This window comes from Eulemur rufifrons, chromosome 2 (assembly GCF_041146395.1).
Source record: "Eulemur rufifrons isolate Redbay chromosome 2, OSU_ERuf_1, whole genome shotgun sequence".
In the NCBI taxonomy this organism is placed as follows: domain Eukaryota; kingdom Metazoa; phylum Chordata; class Mammalia; order Primates; family Lemuridae; genus Eulemur; species Eulemur rufifrons.
In genome coordinates, this window is record NC_090984.1 from 69,103,730 (window position 1) to 69,131,444 (window position 27,715).

General features: G+C 41.7%; 1 protein-coding gene across 2 annotated transcripts; it reads right to left on the reverse strand.

Moving 5' to 3' along the window:
- On the reverse strand, positions 1-26,022 carry EGLN3 (egl-9 family hypoxia inducible factor 3). Of its 2 annotated transcripts, none has more exons than XM_069464143.1 (5): positions 25,640-26,022; positions 6,159-6,278; positions 4,454-4,590; positions 2,551-2,624; positions 1-1,725 (listed from the first exon to the last, which is right to left on the reverse strand). In XM_069464143.1, exons 1-5 carry the CDS (start codon positions 25,712-25,714, stop codon positions 1,694-1,696), a joined length of 438 nt encoding a protein of 145 aa, XP_069320244.1. In that variant the 5' UTR covers positions 25,715-26,022; the 3' UTR covers positions 1-1,693. The 2 variants fall into 2 exon arrangements, with proteins under 2 accessions (XP_069320244.1, XP_069320242.1); XM_069464141.1 differs by having other exon boundaries at positions 25,358-26,022.
- Positions 26,023-27,715: the final 1,693 nt, after the last annotated feature.

Below are 27,715 nucleotides of genomic sequence, written 5' to 3' on the forward strand. Positions count from 1 at the left end.
TAGGAGATCGAGTTTATTCAAAAAGTATTTACTGAGCCCTTACTATGTGCTAGGCACTATTTTAGGTGCTGGGAATATATTGCATTGATTAAAAACATACAAAATCCCTGTCTTCATTGTGCTTATACTCTAGAGGAAGGATACAAGACAATAAACATAATAAATAAGTAAATTACATAGTAAGTTAGAAGGTGATAAGTACTATGATACAACAAAATAGAGCAGTTGTGAGAATGAAGGACAAGTTTTATCTGGAAATTTTCCAAAACCAGAAGAGGAAAAATTAAACTTCTATCTTGGAAAGTCTCTCTCTCTCTCTCTATATATATATATCTCCGTACATAACAAAAGAACATATTTCTGGCTCTTTAATGTTCATGGGATTTTCAAGCAAGAAATCAAAGGAATTTAAAAACATGAAAGTATAACTGAAAACTAGGAAGGGTAACTTTCATAAAATAGGTGCTTTAATACAGAGTTCTTGAAGCAGTGGAATCCCTGCTTACTGCAGCAGTCGGGTGCAGCAGTAGAACCTTCCGCAGTTCTACAATTCCATGATTCTGGTCACACTGCCAACCACAGTGGATCTGAAGTGTCAAGTCAGCTAGAGAAGGGCTGCTAGGGACAGACAATGTGGAAGAACTCAAACAGCTTTTTGAGATTTTTTTTTATTTCCATTTCCTTTTTAAAATATAGCACCCTATTCTTTTTTATTTTGTTAAAGAAAAAGGGTGGGTTCATTAAAAAGGAAAACTGAAAAAAAAAAAAAACAGGAATACCCACATTTCCCACTCCATCTCCTCTCTCAAATTGCATAAGATGCACACATGTTTCTTGTAGGTCAGTAAACCTAGCTCTTTTGACATTGTTATCAGAGGTTGACACTAAACTACCAGGTAGATTTTGTTCCTTTGATTTAAATTCAAATTCCACTCCAACAAAGCAACCAAAACAACTAATGTCTAGCTTTAGCTTCTGGGGAATTAGGTTCTCCAGGTAAGAAAGGAAAATAGAGAAGAATGGTGCTGTCATCTTTGTTGAGAAAGTCATTATTGTCAGCAAAATGGGGCAGAGGCAGAAAATCCAGGTTGCAGGACTGGGAAAAAGGAGTGTCCATCCCATGGGACACTTACAAATCGATCACTGTGACAGCAGCCCTTTTTAGAGGTAATAATGTCATTAGGTTGTGATAATTCTCCAGAAACCCCAACAGCCCTGGATTAAGAACATCTGGAAATTGTTTTGATGACACAAATTTCTGTTTCCTGTTGTTAAGGCTTCCATGATGCCTCTCAATCTGCCACCATTTTCTTTTTTCTTTGCAAACCTCCTCCTTTCAAATCAGGAAGTACACATAAAGTGCAAGTAAGATTCGTCCCCTCGCCTGTGCTCCTAGGCTCTTGTCTTGATAGCCAGTATTACCAAATCTATCAGTTAAAGTGCTGGCCAACTAGGATGTCTGCAGGAATTTCTGGAGTGAGCAAATAAGTTCATCTGGCAAAGAGAGTATCTGCAGGTCAATGCAGTCTTGGCAAGAAAACACGAAGTACCACACGTAAGACAGGGATGTGGACGATGCAAGCAGTAGGGGGAGTTTGTCGTCACTGAAGAGGCCATCTTTGGATCTCAACTGTTAAAGCAAATTCAGGAACTGTTACTAAAATGAACAAGGCCAGCGAATTTCAGAGCACGGTCAATCTTCAGTGAGGGCAGATTCAGTTTTCCCTGGGGTGGGAAGAGAAGAAAAGAGAAGAAAGAGAGTAGGGAGTCAGATCTGATGAGTTTTAAGTCACAAATGTCACAAAAAAGCCTCCACTAAATACTTCCCATCTTATACAACAAAGTAAAGCCTCCTGGTGGAGCTTTTCGAAAGGTGTTTTCTTTGGTGTTTGATAGGTATACAGTCCAAATGGATTATGAGTTAGGCAACAACAGGATCTCTTAGAGCCTTAATGTGATATGCCAACGACCACCGTGACTCTTCAAGACAGGGATACAGTACGCAGCATTTCCACACTTTTGAGATAAGGAATTTACCTTTTCATAACCAACTTGGCAGGATTAATATTTTAATGCAATGTATTTTGGGAAATGCTGCCTTACAATACTAATTAGAAGGAACAGGAATGAGTCATATTCAGTTTATATTACATGAACCCTGCTTTTATATTAAGAGTCACAGTCTCACCCAAGTTATAATAAATTAGCCATTGGAACTGGGTTCCATTGTATTTCATTTGCAATGTGCCAAAATCACGGGCAAAACACTATGTTTGACTGGTGAACATTAATGATAAAAAGTTAATTATTTCCCATCTATCATAACCCAACACACAATCAGTGGGCATTCTTCGGGCTGTCCTTTGCATTTTTTTCTGATTTTTCTGAGAAACGTAAGGCCAAGCTTTCAGGATTAAACCCATGAAGATATCATTATATAGGAAGCTAAGCTGTAAACGAGATTGGACAGAGTATATTAGAAAATATGTAAAATTGAATAAAAATCAAGGATTGAGTTGATTAAAAGTCACGGAAAATTATCAAACATACTAGTTAAATTCCTGAATTTCTTTTTGGCTTCTGCCCTTTCTTCAGCATCAAAGTACCAAACAGTCATAGCGTATCTGTGAAAGATAAGCAGGTATGAGAAAAGAGATTTAATAATACTACTAAAAAACCAAACTTCCTATAAATCTCACACGAAAGTCATTTGTAAGACCAACATTTAAAGTTTTCCCTCTTATTAAAAGTCTACCCCATTTTAATTTAAACTTAATTTCTCTGCTTTTGATTTTGTTTAACTGTATTAAACACATAAGAAGTTCCAGGTATGTGCCAGGAATTATCCTGGGTATTGGGAATTCCAATGATCCTGTGAACAAATCTTCATCCTCCTCAAGGATCTCACGCTCAAGCAGGGGAGACAGGTGATTAAACATATAATATAATAGGTAAAGGTGATCTATACAGAAAGGACTAGAAGGAAGCCACTCTGGGGCATCCAAGTTGGTGGGGGGAGCACAAAGAAGAGGAGGTGACAGTTTCATGAAGCTTTTAGGAATAAGTTATTTAAATCACAGTAGGTTTAAAACTCTTGGCTGGCTTTCTTTAGTTTTGGACATTGAGGCAAAGATACAATTGAATAATAATACCCTCAGGATTTTTACTACATTCCCACTAATTTGCTTTATCCTGTCCATGGGATAGACTGTAATGGGAACAAAAAATGCTTGGATTTTTTAAAGTTTCATTTTGTAATTATTATTAGATACCGGAATTTCCATAACACTGAGTTTTTTCAAGGGCTTCCCATCAACATTTGCTAATGTTTTCCCTGTGAAGTCAGTCACCCAGGGACTGGGGAATAACCAGAAAATTCTGCCACAAATGACAGGGTCCAATTATTGTACCCCATGAAACAAGTCACAAGCAGACTTTGGTGGCAGAATTAGTTATCTGCTCATCTAGAACACATTCCAGTTGGCAGTTAATATATAACTTTGTTTGGGGCTCAGATCTATGATGTCTGGAGGGGGACACATGGGGTTTTAATTTAACTGGACTTGTCAAGGTTTAGTCATCATCCTACCAAAACTCTCCTCCTGCCTCCCAGTGCTATTCCCAACACAAGCTGCACCCACAGCACACCAGTACTGCCTGCTGTACAGCTTTGGCCATAGACAAAGGTACATCCAAGGCAGAATCAGGAATTAAAATTTTTATCAAGAATTTCTAGATTGGCTGGGCATGGTGGCTCACAGCTAAAATCCCAGCACTTTCGGAGGCTGAGGCAGAAGGTTCACTTGAGACCAGGAGTTCAAGACCAGCCTGGGCAACATAGCAAGATCCTGTCTCTATAAAAAGTAGAAAAAATTATCCAGCCGAAGTATCAAGCCTGTAGTTCCAGCTACTCAGGGGGCTGAGGCAGGAGGATAGCTTGAGCCTGGGAGTTCGAGGTTGCAGTGAACTATGAGAGCACCACTGTACTCCAGCCTGGGCGACAGAGCAAGACCTTGTTGCCAAAAAAAAATTACTCTTTCTTTTTTCAAAGTTCTTCCTCTGCTTGCAACTGGCAACTTGTAAACTCATCCAAAGTAACCAGAAAGAATTCCTAATATGTGATAGCCAACAGTCGCTAGGGGTAGATCAAAATTAGATTTTTTAAAAAGGCAGGAGGAGGTAAGTCAGGGGGAAGGAAAGGAGAAAGGAGAAAAACACTCTGAGACATTTGGAATCCAATATGCTCACCTAACAGAAAATAATTTATTAAGAGTTATTTCAAACCGAAGTTAGGTTTTGTGTACTAAAGAATCCAGTTTCCCCTTTAATTTTTATCAACTCCAAACAGGTTTTCTCTCAGCTTTGGGGTACAGTCAGTCCCCCATATGCACAGGACACGAGTTCAGAGAGTTCTCTGGGAACTGGGGTTTGTACGATGAGCCCCGGCTGTTACCTGGTTGCATAGGAAGGCTGGACTTCATGTGGGTTCCTGCGATCTGACCAAAAGAACAGGAGTCTGTCAAAAATGGGCTCCACGTCTGCTACGAATGATTTCCCTTCTGGAAATATCCGCAGGATCCCACCATGTAGCTGAGGGCCACAAACAAGGATAGATTATTTCCTGGCCTCACATACAGTTTACCACCAATGACATTTCAGCCCCATCTAGAAACAATGCCATCTTCTAAGCTCCACTCCAAGCATACGTTACCCCCAAATTTTTACTTCGATCTTATACTTTGTACCAAATTTTATTTCAAACTTGGCTAAAGACATCTCCTTATTCACCTCATACCAAAAAGCCTCCCCAGCCCCCACAGTCATGAAGCCCATGGACACAGACAGAACATAGTTAGATTGAATCATACAGAATTGCCAGTATTTGGCTGGTTTTGACCTACAAAAAAACCCCAGCAATTTCTTATGGTTCCGTCTAATATTAACAACTTCCTAAGACAATCATCACACATAACTTTCCCTTCAATTAGAATTTACAGCTTTCTTCAGAACTCCCTTAGCTGCTATCTGACCTCATTAGTTGGAAATTATATCTCTTTTTTCTGAACTCTCAGACCACCTTATCTGCACCTCTTAGGACACATATTACTTTCTTCCTTGCTTTATTTTTTTTACATGTATACCTAGTCTTTCCTACTAGATAACCATTTTTAGGCCTACACATCCATGTTTCCCCATACCACAATGCCTGACACTAGCAGGAACTCAAATATTTGTTAAATGATTTCATACCTTGCAATTTTATTATTTTCAACCTGATAACTTTACTTTCTTACTTACAACAGCACTTCGAAAGAATCTAAAGGAGACCTCATGGATGTATTCCAAGTCATGCTACCAAATAGGGAGAAGAGACAGCCTTTTCCTTGATTCACTGGTTTCCTAGGTTTTGTTTTTTCTGACCCCAGATAAAATATTATTGCTTAATGACAGCCAGTGTTGGCCCTAATGAACTTGAAATGGAGATGCAGAAGGTTCAAAAGCCAAATAATCTTGAAAAGTTTTGTGACTTCCCAGACTCCTAAATCATTCCTAACTTTCAGAAAGCAAACAAAGTCCAGACAAATGTTTGTAAGCATGGAACCAGACTTCATATCTCTATCTGTATGTTCTATACTAAAAAAATAAGCCACAAAGCCTTTGGCATTCACAAACCATAGTAAACCATGGCAAGCAGCCATCAACGAGACATATCACCCCAAGAGAGAAGGTTGTGTGGGAAATCTGTCTTGGGGATGGTTTTATATCCTACAGTTCTATTTTCATGGAATTTTCTCAGTGTAGCTGCTAGAGGGGGAAAGTGTAAATCCTATTCTGTGTTGAGAGCCACATCAGCTGTCAATTAGATAAAAAAAAATTTGATTCCTAATCCTAATATTAAATTATCTTTCCTTCATCAACCACCCTTCCCACACCTTAATAAACACCCTACCCCCCCCAAATTAACTTCATATCCATGATTTTCATCTCATCAACTTTAGCATTAATTTCACAGAGGGGAGGAGGAGGAAAATATGAAGCAGAGGAGATTCATCAGTAGGAGATTGGGCTATTTGGAACTCCGAACTCTCTTCTAAGTTATCTGAATTCTTTTCCTATAGTTTGTAATCCCGCACTCTATGCTCATTGTTCCAAAGTACCTTGGCATCCCAATTCTTGTTCAGATAGTAGATGCAGGTGATGCAGCGGCCATCACCGTTGGGGTTGTCCACATGGCGAACATAACCTGTTCCGTTTCCTGGATAGCAAGCCACCATTGCCTGTGGAGAAATCCAAGGAAGCTGGTTAACAAAGCTATGACAATCTCCTCCTCCCACTGGTGCACAGACAAATGACACAGTCTCCTTGGGTGCTACGTGACATTGATAGGTGGCTGCTGGCTTCTTAATTACACATACAGTATGTAAATTTGGACTTTACAGTGTGTAAGATTAACAGCCAGGTCACACCTTATGGCTCAGCCTTGTGGAAACTGGTTCAACAGTATTCCCACAGTTCTAGAACATTTTAGACAGTCTTTCTTAAAGTAATGCATCTCCACGTCATCATTAGCATGCCCTGCCTTTCTTCGATGATCCTTTTGGAAAAACCAGTTTCTGGGTTACCATCCCAGACCCCTAAAATCAAAATCACTAGGTGTGGAGCTTAGGGACTATGTCTGTTTAGTAAGTGCCCCTGAATCACTGAATCACTCATGCTGCTTGAGAACGATGGCTAAAGATATTTGCATTTACAAAGAGACAGAACCAATCACAAAGGAGAAAAAGGTCATGCTTATTCCATAAAATGCTTAGGACACAATGAAGAGAGAAGGACCAATAGGAAGCTGCACCCTAACCTGTTAGCACAGACAATACCAGGAGATCCCTTTCAGGGAAAGAGCCATATGCACATCTTAACACGTGTTTCTTAATGCTTGTCCTCCTCTTACCTGATACTTATCAAATCAGGTGTTAATCTCAAGTTCTCTTTCTTTAAGTCCTACCTATATCCACCAGGTAGAGGAATAAAGCCAAAAGCCATAACAAAAATCCTACTGAAAATTACTTTTAGAAAATAACAAATTTCTAATTTTTCCATGGAAAAATTATAACAGAGAGTAGGAAAAAAAAGGTAAAGTACAAGAAGCCAGTTCTCTTCTTCACAGGACACTGCCATATTTTAAAAAATACTTAATTTATACATATTTTAAATACATATTTTAAAAAATAGAGCCAGGTATGGTGGCTCATGCCTGTATTCCCAGTACTTTGGGAGGCTGAGGCGGGAAGATCACTTGAGGCCAGGAGTTCAAGGTTACAGTGAGCTATGACAGAGCCACCACACATCAGTCTGGGTGACAGTGTGAGACCTTGTCTCAAAATATATATATATTTTTATAGGGATGCAAGATGTTCAGGGAAGATAGTGGAACTGGCAACATAAGATGAGGACAGGATTTTTTCCCCTGTTCTTTTCATAGATGTATTCTTAGCACCTAGGACAGTGCCCAACACATAGAAGGTGTCCATTTAAAATTTGATGAATAAATCAATGAATTAGTGAATGGCTTTCTCTAAAGAGTAAATTCACATTCTACCTAGATCACAGCTATTTCTGTCATTTTAAAAACCTATCTTCAAACATACATGCAGGGCACACGCAGGTATCCAGGCCATATATTCCCTGATAAATGGCAGGATTGCTTCACTCGTAAGATGACCAGCTGGGTAGAGCCCCAAACTCACGCGCTAGTGGTTCAATGAAGCAGCTTCAGTGCAGCTGCCAAGTCACTTCCAATAGTAGCTCGAAAACATAGAACTAGGCATCCCACACTTTGCAGACCAGAACAATAAGGCTGAATGGTAACTTGGCTTTAATGATTTTAAAGCTTAAAGCATCATCTCTCTCACATTTTATATCCTCATGCAGCTAGCAATCCCCATATCCTGCCTCTGAACATCAAAAATGTCAATGCAATGTCATCCTTAGAGCTGAAGTTAGGCTGTTAGCATGAACATCTTTCAGAAGGCGAAATTTTGAGGTAACTGTAATAAAGATTTAACAAATGATGGTACCAAGCAAAGGGTGGCTTAGGGAAAGGTGATTGGTGGCAGACAGAAATGATGGGCCTAGCTGGAGAAAAAGAGATAAATGAAGTCACCTATAATGACTAGGGAATTACCCATCCCTTGAAGCAGCTATTAGGATTATAAGAGCCACCACTGAGCCAATAATGAAAGTCACTTAAGCCACAAAACAATTACAGGCTAGATTACCTACCATCTCAGCCTCTTCCCCCGGCCCCAACTGTGTGTCTGAAAAGAAGAAGTACTCCATCAATGCTATAATCTTATACTCTTAAACAGCTCTACTCTAAGGAAAAGGTCAGTGATCTGGATGCCTGCCATCTAGTTCACTCTGCAACTAATTGCGTGGTCTCAGGATCAGTTTCTTTCCTATAAAGAGGGGCTTGGCCTACACAGCCTCCGAAGGTCCAAAAACATCTAAGATTTGATGTAAGCATCAACTCAGAAAATACAACAGAGTTCTTCAGGGCATTATGAAGTGTTCTTCTGCCTCAGAATTCAGCTCAGATTAAAATATTGAAAAAATATAGATACAAACTCACAAAAGTACAACCTCTACTAAATGCTGCATCTATAAAACACACACATAGAGAAAGAGCCAATTCCAGAAGACTTAACTATTATAACAAAACCCCTGGGCAAAGTACCTGATTGTGTGAGGGAGAGAAATAGAGATAATTTTTCTGGCCAGAGTGAATATTCACCCTCTCTCCTAGTTCCAGAAGCCGCATGCATCACGTCTGAAACAATAGAAGGAAATCATTGCGAGCCTCAGTGGGCCTGTTGAAACTACACTGGGCCAATTTTATCAGTGTGTTTTCTGGAGGAGTGCCACAGGAGATGGGTCTTGGCTTGGGCACCTTCCCAACTATTTGCTGGTCTTCCACAGGGTCTACAACCAAGAGGCGAAGGCTGCACTGAGAAGCAAGCCTCACTTCAATAACTAGCCATTCACTTCTGTGCCAATTCGTGCACGGGGCAGTAACAAGCTCCGGAAACTGATCAGTTCAACTGAGTTGCTATCTAAACCTCATCAAGCCTGGGAAGGGATTTAGACTGTGTTACAGAGGAGAACACTTCAGTGCTCTATTGTTAGAAGAACAGGGCCAGAGGACTTTAATGATCATATAACAAACACACCAAGCAATAACACTGACGCATATCAGGAGGCTGTCTTATTTTTTATAGACTGTTCATTCACTAAAACTTCCTGACTAGTATTTGAAATTTATAGAAGTTGAAAAACACAATAGTGTCATCTACGGTGGCAAATATAGTATAGTCCTATAGTTCTATTCTTGGAGATGCAGATAAATTCACATATCCCCTACATTTTCACCATTCCCTCTACTGACCCCATCGTGTACCCACCCCACCTACCCCCATTGCCAGAGGCCTCTCCGTGGCTCAGTGGCAACAGCAAATGAGCAGGGGGTTGAACCCGGCGTTCCGGGCTGGCTCTAGACCAGAACATGTGCTCTAGACACCTATACAACCACGTTCAGGCAGGAAATATGTATGTATTCTTTGAAGATGCACACAGATATATAGAACTATAACAGTCAAATCAGAGTATAAAAATCTGCTCCCCAAAAGCCACAGGTAGAAAAGAAAACAGAGGTTCTGTTATAGTTATTGGTAAGCTGACTTCATAAAAATCCAGGTCTCATCAAGTCCACAGGTAAAGTTGAAAAATAAGTCTAGGATTTCCTTTCCAATGCCTAAACAGAAAGCTCTTGAATGCAATCAACCACAGCTTGATTGTCTGTAAAAACCATTTCAAAACATTGGCATCAGCAACCTCCATTGTCCACTCAGCGATGATGATGATTTTTCTTACCACAGTAAGAAAGGTTGGACTTACCACTTCTCTAGTAACACTCACAACATGTATTTTACATTGTTCATGACTTTGGAGTCAGATTTGATAGTATGACTTGATGACAAACAAGTTATAATAAAGTGGCATTTTATGCAAATTTCAACTCAGCAAATAAAAATATTAATCAAGTCTCACTTTATATGCAAAATTTGCAATAAGAGAAAATCTATTCTTTAAAATCTGTCCATAACAGCACAACTTCAAAGCTATCTGGTTGAATGACCTCTAAACCGGTACTTTGATCAACTGACAAATGCTAGACCTCCTCTAGCTGTTAAGCAGAAATACCAGCCAACCTTTGTAAGGATTTGTTTTGAATCAAGAATGGTCTTGAACAGAGCATATTTTGAATAAAATGCAACCTAAGTACAGGATAATCTGCAGTTAACTACTTTACACTTTGGTTTGCTCATTTGTAAAATGGGTTCACGAGGACTGAAGGAGATAATCTATGTAAAATGCTTAGTGCAAGGCCTGATACACAATAAGTGCTCAATAAATGTTAGCTATTCTTAAAGTTGATAATGTGGCATGTCTGTCTTCCCCTCAACCGGGGATTATAGAATGTCTCTCTTTCAGGGATCCAATTCTACTTGAAGTGCTTTGTAGTTTCCAATCCAGGGTTGGAAAACTAAAATAACTTTTGATACTTGGCAGTAACATAAATGATTGAAGCCAATCAGGTATGCATGTGTCAGAACTCTGGAGTGTGTGCTATGCCACCTACACCAGAGGATTTGCTGTCATTTTCAATGAGGGCAAATCTTCAGATTCTATGAGAGTAGCAGGCAATCAGATTTTTGTGTAAACTCTAAAATATCATTGATCCCAACTTTTTAATTAGGACCACAGAAAAATATATATCAGCTTGTACTTTGAGGTCACTGTCTGAGGTCTCCCAAGAAGTCAAGCTACTTTGAGATAGTTCTTGAGGGGGAGACCTTCCCTGTCTCTCTTCACCAGGCTCAGACACATCCTGTCCAAAGACAAAGCCTCGTGTATAAGTGCCATCCACATTCCACATGTCCTTCCCTTCTCCCCCGTCTGGCACAACTACATAGTCAATTCAATGTGTAAAGAGCTAGGAAGAAATACATGAGACCATGCACCTACTTTAGCTTGGAAAAACAGCCGAGCTACTCATCATAGTGTAGAACGCAATAGCTGAAGTTTTCTGGCCAGAAATGGGTCTCATTTATATTCCAGTGACAACAGTCTAGGTGACAAACTTGCCAATGTTTTTAGTCAGCTGTGGGTAGAGAAGCTGAAGGCTATACTTCCAGGGTCATTTATCTGGGTGATTTGTGTTCAGCACATATTTTAACACAGTGAATGTGGACAGTGAGGAGGGCAGCCCCCTGGTTGTGCACGTTGTACCCTGCATCGGTAAAGGCACCCTGCTGAGATAGGGGCCCCATTTGGTAATTCATCTGAGCAGGGGAGAGGAATTAGTAACCGGAACAAAGGCACTATATGTGCTGGCAGCAGTTCTAAAATTAAAAATCTCCTATTTAAAAAGAAAAATAAAATATCTTCAGGTATCCAAACTGCTATGTGCAGGCATACTGCAGGAAATGTCGGTGTGAGAAGAAGAAGATGCATGGTCTTTGCAAGTTTTGGTTAAAAAAAAAAAAAAACTAAAGATAAATCAAGCCAAAATGTCAAATTCCATTATTTTCCAATTGGCTCCAAAAAGGAGAGAAAAGAACTTCTCTCCTTTGTACCTTAAATCCAGAGGACATGAAAAGTAAACTAGAACTATTGCTTTAGCCTTTTGTCATCTCCCTTACTCAGGGCTAAGTGATCTTCAAGGATACCTGGGGATCCACTGTGGTCACTTAAATTCCTACAATGTTCACAAGGCTTCTCTACAAGATGATGGCAACTACGCAAAGCTTTCTCCAAGTTTCAAGAATATGTCTCTGACTCGAAGTTCACACTTGCTGCCAGTTGGTCCCACCCTTTATATGAAATTGAATAAAAAAGTAAAGTCTCAATGTGATGATGAAACAGAACTAACCTGTAAGCATTAAAAGTGCTTTAGAATTTTCATACATTCATTCTAACTTCACCTAGATTGGCATAAAGAAATTAGTTGTAGATAATGCAAGCACTTCAGAGAAAAAGTAGGAAACTTTGCTCAAACTGTCATTAGTTATCTTGGCATCTTGCTTGTTATCTGTGTTGTTGGTTAAGAGCAAGCCCAGCTATTTCCTGCTTTCTAGTGCATCTGGTTAGAGATTGATGTAACAAAATGAGGGGGAAATAGGAAATACGCTTTTGGTGGGCAACAACACGAGCTACCACACTCCCCTTCCCAAAGTTTCAACATCTGACAAGACAGCTCAGATGATTCCGAACGCCAGATAGTCAAATATCTGTCAGGTAAGTAATCCTTTCAACGAACGCCAAATGATTCATGAAAATGTTTCTTACTACTCTATTTCTACAATGAAAACTACTTCCGCTTTTCTCATTTGCCCTAAATCCGCACTAAAAATAAATCCTCTCATGAACCTATGTACCCAGAACACTGCTACACATAACCTCACCTTCAAATGTAGAGCAATAATCACAGTACCTGAATTTTGCAATAATGTAGGAGCTTCAGTACTTCCGAAAATAAAAAGCAAGAAGTTATAACTGACTCTCAGTTGCTTTAGTGAAGTGGATCTGCCCACCCCTCCCGGTTGGGAGAGAGCACATGCCTTAAGGGCAGAGAATTTACAATCTTCACTTTAAAACCTGTCCTCAGGTGAACTTGGCCCTAGCTTGGGTATCACCTAAACAAGCATCAACAACTACCCAGATTCTGGAAATATCAATTTAGTTCTCCTGGGTCAGTGATGACAGTTCTACCAGGTCTGATAGCCCCTTGAGATTCTTACATTAAAGAGATGTAAGGATTCCATCCTCTACCCCCAGGAATATGCACACATGCATCCACGGAAGTCTGCACACGGATTACAGGGGTTCGCAGGCCTGCATAGCCTAACTGTGCTAGATCAAGATTCTATGCCAGGGCATCCTGCACTTCATGCATGAACTTCTAACTGAATCACCCTCCCCCAAGAAGCCACTGAATCTCTCAGAGGCCAGGAATTTAAGAGACTATTGTCATTTCTTTCTGAATTGTGGTTAATTCCTTTCCTTGCAGGGGATTCAGCCAGAGCCCATGCAATTAGGCACCGTAAACAGGCCCGGCAACATGGACATATTAATACAGGCTGTTTGGGTTTGGGCAGGCCGCCCTTCCCGTGAAGGCCTGGCTCAGAGCCAGCTGGGTGATGGCTGAGTGACAGGGCTACGTGCGCTGCGTGAGGGTGGCAGCCAGCCCACACCCGAGCACACCGCCAGGGAGCTTGAGCAGGGAGCGGACACTGGGGAGCCCTCCTCCTCCCCCTCACCACTCCAGGCTCCAGAGAAATGTTTTCCACAGGCCTTCCTCACAATTATACAATCAGCAAAAGTCAGTCCAGCCTGGGGTTAAGGACATTAAGACAAGTATTTAACCATATCCTTTCTGATGCCTTTCCCCAAATACCAACAACTGCCATTTCCCAAGAACCCACGTAGCCGGGTGGCACTTTACACAGGTCTTGTTTAAGTTCCTGGGAAGGTGTGCAGCCGCTTGTGCCCTGAGTCACACTGCTCACAAGTCCTCGGTAGCAATCATTAACCCTAGAAGTTACCCTATGGACCCAGAAGATATCATACATATTTCCATAGAAAAACACAATATTTAACTTCCTTTGATGTGAGAAAACAACCTTATCAGAAAAATAAAACTTTACCTGTGGCTCTATAAATGCTCTGTGCATATCAGAGACGAGGCAAGCTCGTGACTGCGCGCCTGTCAAGAGTGGGGCTCTCTTCACATTTTCATGTGAAATTAATACTAAAATACTTGAAAGAAGCCGTGATAACTCAAAGACAATTGGTAAGACAAGGCATTAGTAATAGATAATGTATGAATAATGCGTAGTTACCAATCAAAACATGTCATGAAAAATGTCTTGAAGCGGTATTCTTAAAATAGGAGAAACCTACATTTGCATTCTGGCACTTCGAAAAATGTATCTGCTGAATGAGAAAAAGACACGCAGCAAGTCAGTGTAGAATTAGAACTCACGACATTTAGCAGCCATATTTATTTACTGAACAAACATTCACATAGAGCTTACTATGTGCCTGACACTGTTCTGTGTTCTTCACGAATATTACCTCCCTCACCGTTCATAACATCCCCACGAGGTAGGAACATTATCTCCATTTTACAGGTGCGGAAACAGACAGGTTAGGTAACTTGGCTTTTCGAGCGCAGTCTGGCGGAAGAGTGGGAGGCCTTAATCACCAAGCCATGCTGTCCCCACGCAGCTTACCCAATGTCTAGCATTAGCTAATTCATCCCCACCTTATTGTTGAGGGAACTAAGATCTTCAGCTTTACTTGCTAATTACCCTTTCAGGGGATAGAAAATCATAAAATGCAAAAAGGTTACAAAAATATGAAAAAATGAGTGTTGGTATTGAGTCTGCAAACTCAACCTCCAAGGGGGGGATGTTATCAAAAGCAAGAAGCCAAGGACATTGACCCTGAATCCTACAGCAAAGCAGCAGTCGTGCAAGTTGTCTTTGCTTTGGTTGTTCCCACTGCAGGGCCCACTTCAAGCCCACCATGAAATCTCTGTAGCCCCAGCAGGGCCCACGTGGGCTTCCCCTGCAGTTGGTCAACAGCCCAAGTATCCCAGGGCCAGCCCATGGGCCAGGCTGCTCTTCCCTCTCTGTGGTTCTGTGGGAAAAATCAGCCTCTCCAGGACTTTAGCTGAGGTCAACACCAGCCACAGTTTTCAGACTTATTTCAAAGTCAGAAGATAAATGACCAATTAAGGAAAAAAAGTAAAAGGAAATACAAAAGTGTATTTCCCCTGGGAAGAAAAAGAGTGGCACCTGGCAAAGGCATCCCAGGGATGAGATAAAATTTTCCTACTCAGGCACAAGGCTTAGGAGACACCTTGACTGTACTACGGCATTAATCCCAGTGGAGACAGGCAGACTCACTGTTGCTTAGAGGAGGGATGAGGTCCAAAACACCTGCTACAGGAGTAGAAAGTAAAAGGCTCTTCTCAGAGAGATGTATAAGCTATTTTGGGAGCAGAAAAGGGAGTAGAAATAAAGGAGTGCCTGGGGGGTGTTCATTTAACTGTACCCGTGCTCCTCAGAGACAGATTAAGCCCCATTTTACAAATGGGGAAACAGAGACAGGGACAAAAAGTAACTTATTAGACACTATAGAACAAAGTGGGTAAGCCGGAATTCCAAACCCTTGGTCTTTCCACCATTAAACACTCCTTCCAAAATATCAGGGAAAAAATTATGTGAAAACAGGTGCTATTACTTCTAGAATGACCATGAATAAAACTACCTTCCTTCAACTGCAAGATAAGGCAACAAAGGATTCCCAGACGATCCTGGTCGCTTAGCAAACACAGGCTCAAATCCCAAACTGGGAAATCAGATGGAGCTCTACGTGCCCAAGTGGCAACCACCTGCCCACCTACCTAATCATACCTTTGATTCCAATCAAGCTGGATTCCATTCGTTTGTCAAGTTTTCTCCCCCAAAAGCCCCACACCTCAGCTTTCTCAGGCCTCCCTGGATAGACATCTTACCCTGAGGGGCCAGAAATCACTTTAGGCTTCTGTGTGGTGTTCACAGTTAGCACATAAGAGATGCTCATTATTGAGAGAATCATCTGCTCTGCAAGGCCCTATTTTCCAGTTTGTGCTCATCCAGAATCACTGGTTCTCTCTCATTTTTCCTGGTGCCTTCGGCTCACACTCCTTGCGAGGCTGTGGGATACATTAAGGGAGCAATCCTGCGGTCATTAGCAATGATTTATGTTCCCCTCCATTCACCACAACAGGAGGAAATCAGTTCCAAATTTCGCTCCAATTCTAGTTCTGGAACATTAAGTTTGTTGGTACAAATAATAGAAACGTTGTAAGTGTGTGTTTAACATGTAGTGGGTTTTTCTCAAAATTTTCCCAAATGAACTAAAAATTCCTGTTATTTTTTAAACAATGAATAAGCTCAGGTCTGATCAACTGAACTCTGATTTTCTCGTTAACAGAGAAACTGTAGGAAGACAACCCCATCCCTATTTAGTCTTCTCCTAATGCATTGACTTTACTCAAACATTAGCCTGTATGAGTGTCACCTGGTGAATTTGTGAGTTTCTCATTCAGTCGGTTTGGGGAGAAGCCCAAGGATTTGCATGGACAGCATGTTCCCAGGTGACGGTGATGCTGCTAGCCCAGGGACCACTGTGAAGCGCAGCGATTATGTGGCAAAACCAAGAGTCTTTATGCAATGCCTCACCTTAAATAACAGGTAAAGAGGAGTTAGTCAACTGCGCTAATTAGTCTGGGGAACTGAAAGCGGGTGTGTAGAGCAGGAAGTGAGAGGAATTCCTAGGGTAGTTTCTGGCACTGGCTTTGCAGTGTCATTCCTAAAGCTGGCAGGAAACATTCCAATTGTAACTTTCCAGCATTGCCGTTTTGTGTTGGGCCCTGCCTCTGAGGATTACTGTCACGTCAGTGCTGGGGTTTGACTTTTGGTGTGAGTCTACTCTCTCTAGGAATCAAGTAATAGGAACTGAAACTACTCCTCAGATGGAAATTAAGTCTCAATTTTATTAATAATTTCTTATAATCCTAGAGGTAGGTATATAGTGTTATTGTACCTATGTTATAGGTAAAGACAGTGGGCTCTAAGGACTGACTAGCCCAAGATCACAGTGAGGCGAAATGTCCATCTTACACCTAGCAGTAGGTGCTGACCAAATTTAAATTAAAATTTAAAAATAAATGTCTAACTCATACATAAAGATGTAGAAATTGAAGTCATGCAATGCCACTTGCCAGGGGCTGAGCTAGGACTGGAACCTGGGGCCCTAGGCCTCATGGTCCCAGCTTCTCTGCTTCTCTGAGCCAGACCTGTACACATGAGTTGCTAGGATCCATGTGTAACTCAGGTTACTTTCTAGGGTGATGCACAGAATTTCGGAACCGAGAAAAAAAAAAAAAGTACAAAGCTAAGTCCTCCTTTGAGATGGTCTCTAATAGCATGCTACTCTAATAAAATTTTTAAACATTTTGGCATCAAGTTACAGACCAGGCTGCAAAACCTCCTCCTGTGTTTTTTCCTAACAAAATATTTATAGCTTTTTTGACACCCTGACATCCACTGAAATCAAAGTTCTTTTTGAAAATGAAATTAAGCCAACAAGCACCTATGAATTTTAAGGGACTGTTTTAGGCACTAAAAGTATATACAAATCTTAACAGTCTGTGTGTTCAGGGAATTTCTGAGTACATGGAGGGCAACGGAAGCAGCCCAATAAATACTGTGCTGGAGCAGCCTGGATCAAGCCACCCACAGAGTTCTAGAGAACAGAAGGAAAGACTTCATGGGACAGGCACTAGAAGGCACTAGAAGAGATGGATGGACTTCAAAGAGTGGAAGACAACGGGGAAGCTCATTATACCCGCAAATCAGCTCCTGCACTTCAGGGACTGGAGGGAAGGAAAGTGTAGAAAGATTAGACTGAGGCCTTCAACGCCTTGCTCAGTTTACAACGTCATACAGTAGTAAACAGAGAAACAACCTGGTTGATTTTTTTGTTTTTTTGTTATGTTCTTTAAGCATGGAGACGGCATGATTTGAGTTAGGTTTGAAATAATACACTCCAGCAAAAGCACATAAAATGGATTATAGAGAGAACAAAAACAAAAGGCAGGTGATTTATGGTTAAAGTAAGTTACTTCACAAAAAACCAAAAAATTTCCCTCCTGAAGGATTTCTAAGAAGGGGAAGCAAAATTTAGATTAAAAAAAGACAAAATTTGAGGTTCCATAGTGAACCTAAAAAACAAAACTAAACAAGCACAATAGGCCAAATTTTGACCAATAATATTGCATTTTTCTGCCTAAGTCTTCAATTTAAAAAGTGTTTAAAAAGGGTTTTGTTTATCCACCTTAATCACTCAAATTAACCTGTAAAACAATATGAATATGAAAGAATTTTTTTAAAAAATTAGAGATTTGTGAGTAATAGTCCCTCGGGTTTGACTAGATAGATGAGTAGAAATGGGAGGGAAGCTGAGGAAGGGGCACAGGCCAAATCTTTGTTCTCTGAGTATGGAGAACACAAAGCAAGCTCCTTAAGATGTGCAAACTGTTCAAAACAGTATATCTTCACTACTTCCAAGCAATGCTCACATAGAAAAATAGTGTCATGACAGTCTCAAAACAACTTCAAGTTTATTAGAACCAAGAATAGATGTCATTGACACCTGGAATTGAGTTTTTCATTTTGTCTTCTTCCCACTGGCAAATAATCAAGACTAGTATCATATTCTTTGATATTTTTTGTGGGTTTTGGAATTATTTTTATATGGTAATAATATTTTGGCCTCATTTTGGAAGGAAAAAAATATCTAATTTGAGGTAGGCACATTTATCCATAATTTGAGAAACATTAATCATCGTACCTTCTAAAGAATCAAAAAATCGGCTTGATTTAATAAGGAAGTATTGACACTGTACCGAACATGGAGGATACTCAGTAAATAGGTGCTGAATGACTCCAACACAAGATCTGAAAGGCTGCATTATGCAACAGCAAACCCACGGGTCTGTAAGGCTGGGATTGGTTGTGGTTGAGGGTGAAAAATACACACATGTCACTACCAGCTCACCAAAAATAGGAACAGAAGCTCGCCCACAAATCAATATCGAAAGAAGATGCAAAATTAAAGTCAGTGTCATACTGGTTTAAGACAGAAATAATGAAGAGAAAGGGGGTACAAATTCTATGTATAATTAACCAAGCTAACTAATCATGCTTGGCAAACACAAGGCTCTGAATCTGAGCCAAATCAACGGCACCTGGCAATCTGCCAGAGCTGAATTCTTTAGTCTGGCATCATAAAATGATTTGTCTGTTGTATTTACAATTCCAGTGCCTTTGGATTCGGGTACCCGCTGGGCACCCTGGCAGATGCCCAGCAGAATACATCTGAACTATCATTACTGTCAGAACATGTGCATTTGACAAACACTAGAGAAAAGCGACACCTATTTCTTAGAGCAGTATTTGTCAACAAAGTGCTGCTACCAAGGAATTATCAAGTCTGTCGCTATAACAATTAACAAAAAATTAATAACCTTCTCCATAGGCTTAACCTGCAAGCTATGCCTTGGTCGTCAATGGGCACAGGTAGAAATGTCATTTAATTTACCTGGGGCCACAAAGTTGAGTCAAAAGCAGAGAGGTCTTGCCAAACTGAACAAATGTGGCTCACAGGTGTGTGGCCTTCTCAGCTTTACCCTGAAGTACACAAGATGGGGGCAGGTGCTTATAGATGCTTCTCAGATGAACTCTGCTCGTTATAAGTTGGGTAGAACTTCACCCCCACCTTTAAGCTTCATAAGAGAAGTCTTTTTTTATGGGTTTTTTTTTTTTTTTTTTTTTTTTTTTTTGAGACAGAATGTCACTCTCCTACCCTGGGCAGAGTGCAGTGGCGTCATCATAGCTCCCTGCAGCCTCAAGCTCCTGGGCTCAAGCAACCCTCCTGCCTCAGCCTCCCAAGTAGCTGGGACCACAGGCGCATACCACCACGCCCAGCTAACAGAAGTCTTTCATACATGGTGTGTTCTCAGAGTGGGGTTGTAAGATGCTAGGCTATTTGTTATTTACAAAATTCCAAGTTTTTCTAGCCAGAATCAGAAATCAGGAAAAAAATTTACCATTGTTGCTTGAGCTGAAGCAGAAAGGTGAGAAAGAAAAATAATTCATGACACCCAAAGCCAAATGTAAAGATAGGCCACATAACTCTACCTAAGGGGGTTTATCAATTTTCAGCCAGAATCATATTTAAAATTCCCAAATAAAATGCTGATGCAGCTGAATTAATCTACCGACTCTGGGCCCCAGTCTACCAGACTCCTGGAACAACCCCAGCCATGGGGGGTGTAACCTCTCTATTAAAGCCCCTTTTCTCGGGCCCAACATGTACCCCCATTCCCCTCTCAAGGACCTGCTCAAGATATCATCTCTCCAAATATGAAAACAATTTAACTGCTGAATGATTGAGGGACTGGATAGATATGATTTTTAATATCTCTCTGGCTCTAAAAACCCATATTATTAAAGTCCTATGTAGTTTTGGTCACTTATTTTGGTCACTTCATTTTAAATTAACAGAGAAATTAGAGAAAGCCCAAAGAGAAACAATGATTAATGACTGTAAAAGTGGGATTTTTAGCTGGAAAAAGAGAAAGCAAAGTTGGTGACAACTATTGCTCTGGACTCAACTCTCAGATTAGTTCTTCAGGTGGTTTTTTTAAATCACTTTCCACTTGCCTTTGCCTACAGGTTTACCACAGTGCAAAGCACGGAATGATTTGTGAATGAATAAATTAAATAGATATCCCCTGATTTTCTGCTTCACTGCAATCAGATAAGGTTGTGGTGGAGTGGCCAGTGGTCCAAAACTGAGCAAAAGAAATTATCAATTAAACACACACACCCCTACTTTCTTTGTTCCCAAGTGTCATTCAACAAAATAGACAAAGAACGCCATGAAAACTCACCCATTGCAGCCTTGTCACTGGGGCTGTATTCTATAAATTATTATCTTGGAGTAATTTCCTTCCTTCAGGAGCTAAGTTATTTTTAATACCAAGCCTTTTATAGGAATCCCTTACATCCTTACAGAAAGATGTTCCAGTGCTTCAAATGCAGTGCTTCCTCTCTCTAAAATACTTCATTCATAGATTTTAACTGCAGAGATACCGTTTACGGTGTCCAGTCCTCAAACTTTGTGCTCTAAGAACTATAGCTGTCATGGACCTGGACACCATAATTGTGACATATGATTCTACATGCCCCCAACACCCCGAACCAAGGCTGATAGATCCTCTGAGCCAAGTAAGACAATCAGACTTTCTACCAGCTAATGAAAACAGGGATTCTGGAAGTTACTCAAGTCTCTGCCATCTCAAACTTTAGGTAGAAGGGGCCATTATGGGGCGGCCATCTTGAGCCATGTGCATGGAACAGCAACAAAAGCCGGATTGAAGGGCGGGGAAGAAATAAACAGCACAAGCAGGGAAGCAAAGATGGAAGCCATAAGGCTGCAGAGAAAAGAACTAACACACCAGCTGTCCTGGATGTTAAGGACTTTCTGGTTCCTTGTTCATGGCTCTAGTCTTCTGAGAACGCTGATTGCATTTTCTGCACCAGGGTTCTAAGAGCTACCATGATCTTTGCAGTACATTATCCTATTTTTGCTTAAAGTAGCTTGCAACCATGATAATAAGCTCCATTAAGTAATGGATATTCCTGACATCCCAGGAGAAGAGTGGGCCAGAACTGAGGAATAAACACACCACCTTGCAACGCATTTTTTTATTCATAAACTTTTTGCTGTTTCATCATTCCTCTGTATTGTTTCCAGAGGGGGACTGATCTGTTTACAACACCGCTGTCCAGAGCTACTCCAGTTAGGGATCCTCACAACAACCTTGTTAATAAATACTTTTCCTAAAAATAACAGAAGGAAAATACTAGCACACCACTCCATTTCCTCTTCAAATGTACTCAACTGGCCCACTTCAATGTTTGGGGTTTTTGGGTTTTGGTTTTGGGTTTTTTGTGGTTTTTTTTTTTTTCTTTTGTTTTAAGCTTGCGAATTAGTCAAGTGTGAGCTAGAGGATCCTACAATTCAAAAGTATATGCAAAAGTAAGCTCGTTCACCATGGCATTCCCACCCCTGCACAGCACCCCACACAGAGTGAACACTCCACAAACACTTGCTGAATAAATGAAAGGATGAGAAATCAGGATGGCATCATAGGAAAGAACACAGACTCTGGAATCAGACGAATCTGGGCTGGAATCCCAAATCTCCCCCTTGGAGCCCTCTAATATGGATGAGTCTCAGAATTCTGCTAAGAACTTTATGTACATTATCTTATTTAATGCTCCTTCCCCCTAAAAGCTTTAAGATATTATTTTCCCTCATATTACACTTGGTGAAAACTAAGCAACTTGTCTAAGGCCACAGGGCTAGTAACTCCAAGCCTAAACCTCTAACCCCTATTATAAACTGCTTCTTACCATTGATTCTGAGACTTTGGGAAAATTATTTAATCACTCAATTTGTTTAAGATTGTGGTTACTAAGGTTAAGTAAGATAGTATTTGTGAAGAGCTTAGCACAGTACCAGACAGAGCAAACTCCTCAATAAAAGGTAGTTGTTATTATTAGCACTATTAACTAGTGAGTCTACAGTGAGCTGCTTTGAGCAGAGCCACTTTTGGTTCTATAAAATACACATTCTCTGGAAAACAGCCAATTTCAAGATTTAGGCAGCCAAAGAAAAAGAAGCAAATTATGACCAATATTTATCTTGGATATGGTCTAAAACCTCTAAAAGGGAGTAACAGATAAATCCTTTGCTAGTCTGACAGCAATGATCGTGCTTGAAGTTAGGGGGCGCCATTCTGCTGTACAAAACAGGAAACCACTTCCCCAGAGGGTCTTGAGCACCCTAGGTTTTTCTCCAGCAAAGAAAAAGTAGAAACTTCTGACCATTAACAACTTTTTTTTGGTAGGGAGAGGGACCATCTAATATTTCTTTCTATACTCTTCCACAATTTCAAGTTTCATTCCCAATGCCTTTGCTATTGCTGCGTTGAGATAAAGGGCAATATTATTCAATGACCTTTCAAAATCCATCAAAAAACAAAAAGTATTTAATTAGGATGGTTGCATTAATAAGCATACCCCCAAAAATCTAAAGTAGCTAAAAAACAATTGGTCTAAAATAAATCTATATATTGGCAACTGTTGAAATGGGTGATGGGAGTTCATTAATTAGCCTCTCTATGAATATATGTTTAAAAATTTCCTTAATAAAAACTTACAAATAAATTTAAAATCTGTGTACACATTCTGTCTTTTAAAAATTTGGTTTTTACTGAAAACCTGCTTGAAGGATGCAGCAGGAAAATGGGTCTATTTCTGCTCGGGAAGCGGCACAAAATAAGGGACTCTGTTGAGGGAAGACAGTCAAGCAATGAAGAAAAAGGGTTAAATTAAGGTCAAACTAATATAAATCATGTAGAAATGGAATGTATTTCTACAATACTTTAACAATGAACTTCAAACAAGAGATCCAAGGCCACAAGCCATCGCTAAGGAGACTTTTCTACACAAACAGATCAAACTTTAAAAAAAATTATTTACTATACTAAATGTTTGCACAAGCCCGGTTTGCATTTGGTTCTGATTGGCCAGGGAATATTCCAATCTAGAGGTGATTTATCTAAAGGGCAGGAATGAAGAGCTTTGTGCCAACCCAGCCAAAGTAAATCTGGAAATCTGGGTATGAAACAGGATGAATTTTCTCTTTTCAACTCACAGTCACCTTCTGACAGGGTTAGCTGAAAAGCTATTCTACCCAAAAGATAACCCGAATTGAGGAATCATATCTACAGATCTTTGTTTTTTTCCTTACCCTGTCTTACACAGTGCTTTTCATTTCATTTGAGTTAAACTCTAGCCTGAAACCATACCCCGATCTATTAAGTCAAAGCTAAATAAAAATATTTGACTTTCAAATATGTTAGTGACCTCTTTCTGCCAATTGATTCTGACCTCTCTTAGAGCAAATTCTGTTCCTACAACACTGAGGGGAAATTCCTAACACCTGAGTTTGGAAGAAACGTTTAAAATCTGATAAGAAGCTATCAGCTCCTCCAGGTTAACTCTACAAACACCTCAGCAACAGTAAAGCTAACTCTCCCCCTCTCCCACCTCAGGAGACAAGCAAGGTCATTGAGTGCAAAAACCAAACTAATCAAAAGACAAATGACTTTCTAATCCACCACCACAACAACAGAAGAAGAGAGAAAAGAAACACTTTAACAAGGATCTTGTGCAGAGTTCAGCGAACACTGAATTTTCCCAAATCAAAGTAAAATTTAGAAAGCAGCATTTTCTTCTAAGATTATCTTTATTGTGTGCATTAATAAGGATGCTTTCAGGTATGCAATTCATGTCCTCCTGGCAGGAAAGGTGCACAGCAATCTCTCTCCCCACCCCACTCACCCAAGTCAACCCCTTCATGTCTACATGTTTTCAATCTTTACCACCTACCCTTTATCAAGAGTGTTCTCAGCTTGGTGGAGAAATGAGACAACAATGGTTTGTTTTATCACAGGATCAACCTGAAATTGAGAAATACTCCATTTGTTGTCAAAGAGTGCTGTATAAGTGAATGTTCTCGTGCCAGTATGCTTTGCTTCACTGGGTTTCAGTAAAAGTTTTCGCTAGTTTTGAGTGCCCCTTGCCCAGACCACAACAGAAGTACAAATCACTAAGAATTGCCACTGGGGAACTGGCTGGACTGTCACTTGAGGAAAGACTGAGTAAGGCTATCCCAAAGTAATGTACACGCACCAACATCATGGTACCTGCATGTTCCCATATTTCTGCAAATCTACCTGTAAATGTTTCCAAGATAAATTACCGCCCAGGGAGTCACTTCCGGCTTTGTGAACAAAAACACAGTTTCTTTCCAGAGGTGCTTGCCTAGTCTCATGAGCACTTAAATGGTTGTTTAGAGTGGATTTTGCTATCAATTGATAGTTAGCAAAAGGAAGGAGGTGGTGTAGGGCTCTGCACCAGGAGAGAATTTTCAGTCAAGTAGATGGTCTAACAAGTGTCCTGGGTCCAAGATGTCAAAGGCAGCACTCAGAAGTGAAGTGTTTTACCCTTCACATGTCAAACTCTTCCTTCCCACACCTGCCAAATTCCACAAACCAACTGCCACATTGCAAAATCACAACTGCCTCTGGAACTTAAGAGTGCGTGTGCAGGGACCCCTTCTGACCACAGTGAAGGGCAGTATCAAGTGGCTTTAAAGTAGGCATTTAAGATCATGGGTGCAGGTGCATCACAGATCGTACACAACGTTTCTAACATCCTTTCTCTCGTTTGGATCTTTGAGAACCTCCATGTCTTAAAATCTAACTAAAGCCACAGCTTGTCTGTTTTTTACCACACACCAGTCATTATTTCAAAGTCAACAGAAGGTCATCATAATGATACATTTGAGCCCCTTAATGTGGACTTTCGCCCAGAGGGGCTGGGGCAGGCGGGTAGGGAGGAGGTAGAGGGGAGCGATAAACCAGGCTGACTTCTTGGTTATAAACCAAAGTTCGCTTGCAGCCCTGCGAAGGCGACATACAAGGGACTCCGAATGCCTCGCGTCCCCGCGGGCGGCAGCTGCGGCAGGGCGCCCGCGCGCGTCCTACCTTGGACCTCTCCTTGACGTAGTATTTGCCCAGCCGGCTCCCGCAGTACAGGACCAGCCTGTCGATGAGGGACAGGAGAAAGCTGATGGCCTCGCAGCCCTCCTCGTTGCCCCCGATCCACGTGATCTGGTCGCCCCGCAGGTGCCGCTTGGAGACGCCGGCGCGCGGCCCGGCCAGCTGGCCGTCCCGCAGGGCCCCGTTGCAGTGCAGCTGCTTGACGCGCTCCAGGACGCAGTTGCCCACCACCTCGCCCAGGAAGTTGTCCAGGTAGCAGAAGCCGACCTCGTGCAGACAGGGCACGATGTACTCCAGGGCGATTTTTTCCAGATCCAGCCTCATGATGTGTCCCAGGGGCATCTCGCCCGCAAAGCCGAGGTCGGGGACCCCCAGCGTGCACTCAGAGAGGGAGCGACCTACACGAGCGCAAAGCCGAAGCGCGGGGAGCGTGGCCCGGGGTTCAGCAACCTGCGGCGGCCACAGTCCCCGCGCCACGGCAGCGCCGGGGACAGGGGAAAGTTGCTCGCAACTCTGGGAGAAGGGATCCCCGGTTCAGGGACTAGCGAGAGTAGCGCGGGGCCCCACGACCCAGCGCCCGACTGGCTCAGCCAGGAGGCGGAGGGCCCCTTTTGGAGATGCGAAACCACCACTGCTGCAGCGGCGGCCAGACGCGGGGAGAGGCTGAGGTCCGGCCCCTAAGCCGGCCGACTCCGCGCGTCACCGGCCCCGCCCCGGGACCGCCTCCGGGACAGCCCTTCCCCCGGCCCGTCACCGCCGCTCGGTCACCCCCTCCGCCAGGGATCCCGGAGAGCCCGGCGCCAACCTTAGTTGTTTGTGACCTGGGCAGAGGCTGGAGAACAGGCGGAATTTCTGGATTTGCATATTGTTTTGCATAAAACCCACAACAAACTTAAAAACCAGGATCCCCACTCTGAAAATGTAAATGGAATTAGCACAGTTTACTACCACATTCTGGACTGGTCACCTCGAAGGCTTTTGAGCAAAATAATAAACCCAGGAACGTGGTGCCTTCTTTATTCTCCTTTTGCCGGCCGTTTGACCCAGGTCAAGACCCTGAGCGATTAAGAGGAATGCAGTTTTAACTAAAATTAACACACTAACATTTCCCTCAGCTCCTACTGTGCGCAAAGCAATATGGCCACAATGAAGAAATGCTGAGTCGTACCTGATTGAACTCTACAAATTCTTAATTTTTCTTTGCTTGATGTTTTCATCTACTTATCTTTCAAGCTTCTTAATAAAATATGATGTCCTGTAATTCTACCATCAAAATTAATCACATGCTCGCGTAACAGTCAATATAGGTATGTCCTCCAAAAGCTGCACTGCGTTCCAGGTCTGTCCCTCCAACATTTCCCACAAGCAGCTGCACTTGTGTGGGAGGGGTGAACACCACTTAGAAGACTTTTTGATTATCCACAGATAAGCTGACAGCTTTATGGATTTTATTTCCCTTTCCTACTCAACACCAGAAATCAAAATCAGGGGGAAAACAGATTCATAAATTGGAAGCAAAGCCATTTCCATATTTTTAATTTCACATTAATCGGCACTCCGGTTCTTTGTTTAAGTTGAACAAAAGAATGTACAGGCTTTTCAGGTGTCGTTTATTGTGTGCAACTGCTTTTTCACTTTTATTCTCCTTCCAGTAGCCCTCTCCCTGTCTACCTCTGAGGGGAAAGCGGAGTGAGGTCCAGGCCAAGAACGAAGAGTAGAGAGGAAAGGCTGCTGCTACAAGATGGAAAGAAACGGACAGTGACTGCAGTGCTTAAGAAACTTTGGTGAAACTTCTAGCTATATTGAGAGAGGCCATCTGCCAAGTAGGTGATTGCTGGCACCTTTGGTGTGACCTTTCAGCACTGGGCCTCCGCTTAAGGAGCTGTTGTCTAAATTCCCATGGCTCCACGAGGACAGGAGACCATCATACTTGGAACCCCAGTGCTCAGCACACGGTAGGTGCCTAATAAATAGTTACTGGGAACCCAATGTCTGACCCTGAGCCAGGGCAACCTCCACATGGGATTCCGTGTGTCTGGGCTTGTTTGGAAGCCTGCAGACATGGTCCATTTGTAAGAGGGTCTGGGGAGCCTCTGCAAAGAGAATTCACTGGAAGAGGGTGTCAGACAAATTGGCCTGGCCTAGCACGAAACCTCGGAGGCCAGTGGAGGGGGCGGTTAGGAGTTCTGCAGGGCATTTGACTCTTGGCTTTGTCTCCCTATCCAGCCATGGCGGATGTTTGAGTCATGGGAGCAGGAGACCTTATCTGAAAGCTGGAGGACTGCTTATTTGCAGCAAGGAGAGAAATGGAGTGCAATACCAAAAGGAGAAATACCCTGCTCC